Source organism: Austrofundulus limnaeus, unplaced genomic scaffold (assembly GCF_001266775.1).
Source record: "Austrofundulus limnaeus strain Quisiro unplaced genomic scaffold, Austrofundulus_limnaeus-1.0 Scaffold830, whole genome shotgun sequence".
Taxonomy (NCBI): Eukaryota; Metazoa; Chordata; class Actinopteri; order Cyprinodontiformes; family Rivulidae; genus Austrofundulus; species Austrofundulus limnaeus.
Window position 1 is genome coordinate 122295 of NW_013953232.1, and position 4341 is coordinate 126635.

Sequence of the window (4341 nt, forward strand, 5' to 3'; positions counted from 1 at the left end):
ATTTAAGATGAGGACCTATCAAAGATGGCGGCTGCAGTGAAATGTTACGGTCTTTATGTTTAGCTATGATGTCTATGTAGTACTTTTTCCGCCAAAATACTACTAAAATCTGTGACGTTTTGGCTAGTCAGAATTATTCAAGATATCTTAAGGGAATGTAGTGGTCACCCTGGGTGGAATAAACGTTCCACCTGCCTTTGACCTTGACCACGGAAGGCCTCCTTTAAAGAACAGAAATCTGTTCATTTTTTTATGGTCATAACATGTTTTGTCAAAACATATAAAGAACATTACTATTTTGTTTATTATCTTGATTATAGAGAATAAAATGAAATAAAATGTCCCTTAATTGTTTAAGAAAACATGTTATGACCATAAAAAATGAACAGAGTTCTGTTCTTTAAAGGAGGCCTTCCGTGGTCAAGGTCAAAGGCAGGTGGAACTTTTATTCCACCCAGGGTGACCACTACAATAATGTTAGACTTAAAGGTGATATTTGTGTGCAGCTTTTGGAGCTGGTGAGTGAATGCAGATGACATGACGCTGTCTAAAGTCTGAATGTTTTTTTTCTTGTCTGCACTAGTCTAGGTGGGATTGAACCTGGGATTGAAGGGGCTCTGAGATGTAAAACAATTTGAAGTAATCTGAGATTTTCTGTAAATTACAAATTTCTTTCATTTTGCATGATGAACACAACCAGTACAAGACGTGTAAAAACTAATGAACTAAATGTGAAGTTATTGTAGGATTTTCACTGTTTTACCTCGACATTTCTGAAAGAATATTCTTGGACATGAAATCCGATGCAGTGATTGGTTCGTGGGTTTTGTAACGACATCGTCCAGGATCAGCTTTGCGGCACAGCAAAGTGTCGTAAATCAGCTCTAAGACTGACATTTAAGTTTTATCCTGATTTTGATTTATTCTATTTTGTTCTGAATTAAAGAATCGTGTCTCAGTAGCTGAGAGTGCAGACCCTCTGTACGTAGCAAAGCGTAGAACAAGGGGCTGGTTTTTATCACTGGTCATATTATTCTTGTTGTGTATGGATCTACTTTTCTATGCGGATCGCTGTTGCCACAGGCGTAGTGATATAGAGTGGTGGTGTGTTCTGTGTATAAATGCTCCTGTCCTGTCACAGTGAACAGGTTGTTGCAGTGAAGATCTCTCCTGTCCTCAGTAATTTATGTAGCTGTACAAACAACAGTTGTTTATATATTTGATATTTTTCTTCTGTATCTTAGCTGGCGGACATCGCTGTGGACAGTCTGTGTCGTGGGGTGTTTGCGGGGGACAGCAGGAAGCTCAGTTTGCGCTCCTGTTTTCCTCCTTTCTACAAGGCAGAGCAGGAGAGAGGCTCCCTGACTCTGGGACTTCTGCTGGGCTCAGGTGCACCTCTGACTCATCGTCCAGTTCTCTCTCTCAGAGAGCCTCTGCTTTCTGTTAATAACTGATTCACAGAACGACTGAAGCTCCTGTCTGCTTTTTAAAATGCTTAAAAAAAACCCAACAGGTTCAACTTCTGCTGTCTCCCCTGGACCTCTGGCTCAGAGGTCTGTGAAAGAGTCCTGGGCCCAGTGGTCTCTGAGGAGGGGCGTGGAGTCTCTCCCGGAGTCTCTCACAGAGTTCCTGCAGCAGAGCGGGAAAGTGCAGCTTCACAGGGAGACGGCGGTTAAACACATCGAGGCCTCGGCGTCGGGCTGGAAGGTTGGTGAGAAGACTGAACTCAGGTTTAACAGACATGAAACATTTTGATAAAGCTCTAACCTGAACCACAAAGTGGATAAAGATGGATGAAATGAAACAGACCAGCAGACAGGAGGAGATGGATTAGCTGCAGTTATGATGACGATGCTCTGGTCTGTGGTGAAAGGCAACATTCTCTGTTTTCTAATCCTCTGATGTGGTCATGAATGAAAAAAAAACATTTTAGATACAAGAGTGAAATAAGCTTCCTCTGTAAGAGCAGGAGCTCCATCATCTAGAAGAGCTTGGAATAAAGCTGCTCCTCATTAAAACCCAGTTAAAATCATTCAGATGTGTGATTAAGAGGGTTTCCAGCCTCGTCCTACTGGGAGGACATCCTAAACTTACTGGAGGGAGTCTGTACCCTCTCAGGTCTGGGAGAGTCTTGGATCCAGCAGGAGGAGATGAGGAGAGAGCTAAATAATAAAAAATAAATATTGATGAATTCTGTTAACAGTAATTATATAATTTCAGTAATTGGCAGTAATTCTATTAATCAGATCGAATGAGAGGAGTATTTCCTTTACTGCAAATAATAATAATAATAATAATAATAATAATAATAATAATAATAATAGTTAACTAAAGTGTTAAAAAGAATGTAATATCACCATCAGACTTGTTCTTATTTAGTGTATAATAATTATAATATAATTATGTATATTTTAGTACACAAGTTACATTTCATTCTAACTTTCTTGCTTACAATCTGTTTTGTTTTTTTAATTTTTTATGACAAAAATAAAATATATCTGAGGAAGGTGAATTGTTCTTGTGTCAAACTCAAGGCCTCAAAACAGTTTCTTATATCAATGTTAAACTTTAAATTTATGATTAAATGCAACAAAATAAACAAAATTAAAAATGTAATAATAACAACAACAACAACAACAATAGTCCTGCCCCCGAGATGTTGGCTGTAAGTAACTGAGCAATTTAGTTGGATAGTCTGAAAATAAGCTGCTTTAAAGTCAGCTTCCACCATAAACTACATCTCCCACAATGCATGTTGATCATCCATGGGAATTATCTGTCAGAAAACAGGAGAGTTCAGAACTCAAGATGGCAGCTATTCACTAGAAACTCATCAGTGAGTAAAACTTAGTTTTACTTTTAATATTATGTCTGTAGTATTTATTACTTAGTTCTGGTCAGAGTTTAAAAGATGAACACAGTTTAGTCAAAGTTAAACATGAAACGTCAAAGTTCATTACAAGTGGACCCTCAAGGGCCCTTATGTGGCCCTCGATGAAAGAGTTTGACCCCCGTTTTAATCCAATAAAAAACACTTTTAGAACGATCAACAAGACAAAAGCTGCTCTGCTTTAATCTAGTTTCCGTTTATGTTCAGGTCCATTTGGAGGACGGATTAATATCAGCTGACCACATTATTTCTGCGCTACCTGCTAAAGGTCAGTATGATGTCTGACATGAAGGCCTTCAGCTCCTCTAATAAAGATTATAAAGTTAAAAAACCAAACTTGTAAGCCTTTTAATTTTCCTGTTGTAAAATGTTGTATGAACTAGAATCCAGAAGGAAAGTGTTAGCAGACGTCACCTCTCTGTGTTCTCAGTTCTCTCCTGCGTTCTGCCCGACTCGTGGCAGACTCTCATCCAGCTGCTGCAGGACGTCTCAGCTGTGACGGTCGCTGTCGTTAATCTGGAATACGATGGTTCCATCCTCCCTGTCAAGGTAAGACTTACAACAAAAACGCAGTTCAGAGCCGTTCCAGTCCCATGTTTGTTGAGTAATAAAACTAATTATCTAACAGACACAATATAAGAAAACTAAAGGAGCAAAATGACTTCTCAGAGCTCACTGTTTAATTAAGTAAATATGATAAAAATATGATGCTGTTGTTCTGTGACTGATGGCATATTATATCTGACTGTGACCACAGCTGCCGCCCTGCAGCTCTGAAATAATCAGGACCAACATTAAACCAAAGTCCTGTAAATCACTGATTTATAAACTCCTGACAGAACAAAGCAGGACGTCTGAAACTGACTCTAGATCATAGTTTGAGTCCTCACCATTCTTTGTATATTTTTTTTTCTTGTGGTTAATTAGAATATATTTAAGTTTATTTATATGTTAAAGGGATCCCTGATTAGTTGTAACATTAGAATTTATTTGATAAACATTTATTTTAACTGTAAAATAATGACCGTAAAAACACTGTAGGCTGTTTCGTTTTGTAAATTTTTAAAATATATATTTTAACACGGACGGAGCCATTTTGTTTACACACAAAGCATTCTGGGTAAATGATGACGTGGATAGGTCCTCGGTGTGAGCGAGCTATATCCACCCTGAAGGTTAATCTTGGACAATATCTGATGATCGACTCTTTTAAATGAAACCAGAGAGCGTTGACAGAGAGGAGAAGGTAGAAGGTAGTTGAGGTTCTTCTCCCATGAAGCAGCTCTGTTGTCGTCCATCCATATTTTCAGTTCCAGGCTGAGTCATTTCTACCTTCTCCTCTCTGTCAACGCTCTCTGGTTTCATTTAAAAGAGTCGATCATCAGATATTGTCCAAGATTAACCTTCAGGGTGGATATAGCTCGCTCACACCGAGGACCTATCCACGTCAT

At 38.6% G+C, this 4341-nt stretch overlaps 1 protein-coding gene and 1 long non-coding RNA gene across 3 annotated transcripts in view; one reads left to right on the forward strand and one right to left on the reverse strand.

Moving 5' to 3' along the window:
- The window catches only part of LOC106532778 (uncharacterized), a 5450-nt gene extending 2056 nt beyond the window's left edge, over positions 1-3394 (reverse strand). The window contains exons 1-2 of one of the 2 annotated variants that reach the window (XR_001312143.1): positions 3305-3393; positions 2095-2162 (exon numbers count right to left, since the gene is read on the reverse strand). This is a non-coding gene — a long non-coding RNA (uncharacterized LOC106532778). Of the gene's footprint in view, positions 1-2094; positions 2163-3304 lie in introns of both variants that reach the window. The other variant, XR_001312144.1, reaches the window with a different exon arrangement.
- The window catches only part of ppox (protoporphyrinogen oxidase), a 13119-nt gene that overhangs the window by 5760 nt on the left and 3018 nt on the right, over positions 1-4341 (forward strand). Inside the window, exons 6-9 of the mRNA XM_014028919.1 lie at positions 1245-1389; positions 1514-1707; positions 3098-3158; positions 3321-3439. Coding sequence (XP_013884373.1) covers positions 1245-1389; positions 1514-1707; positions 3098-3158; positions 3321-3439 — 519 coding nt within the window. The remainder of the gene's footprint in view (positions 1-1244; positions 1390-1513; positions 1708-3097; positions 3159-3320; positions 3440-4341) is intronic.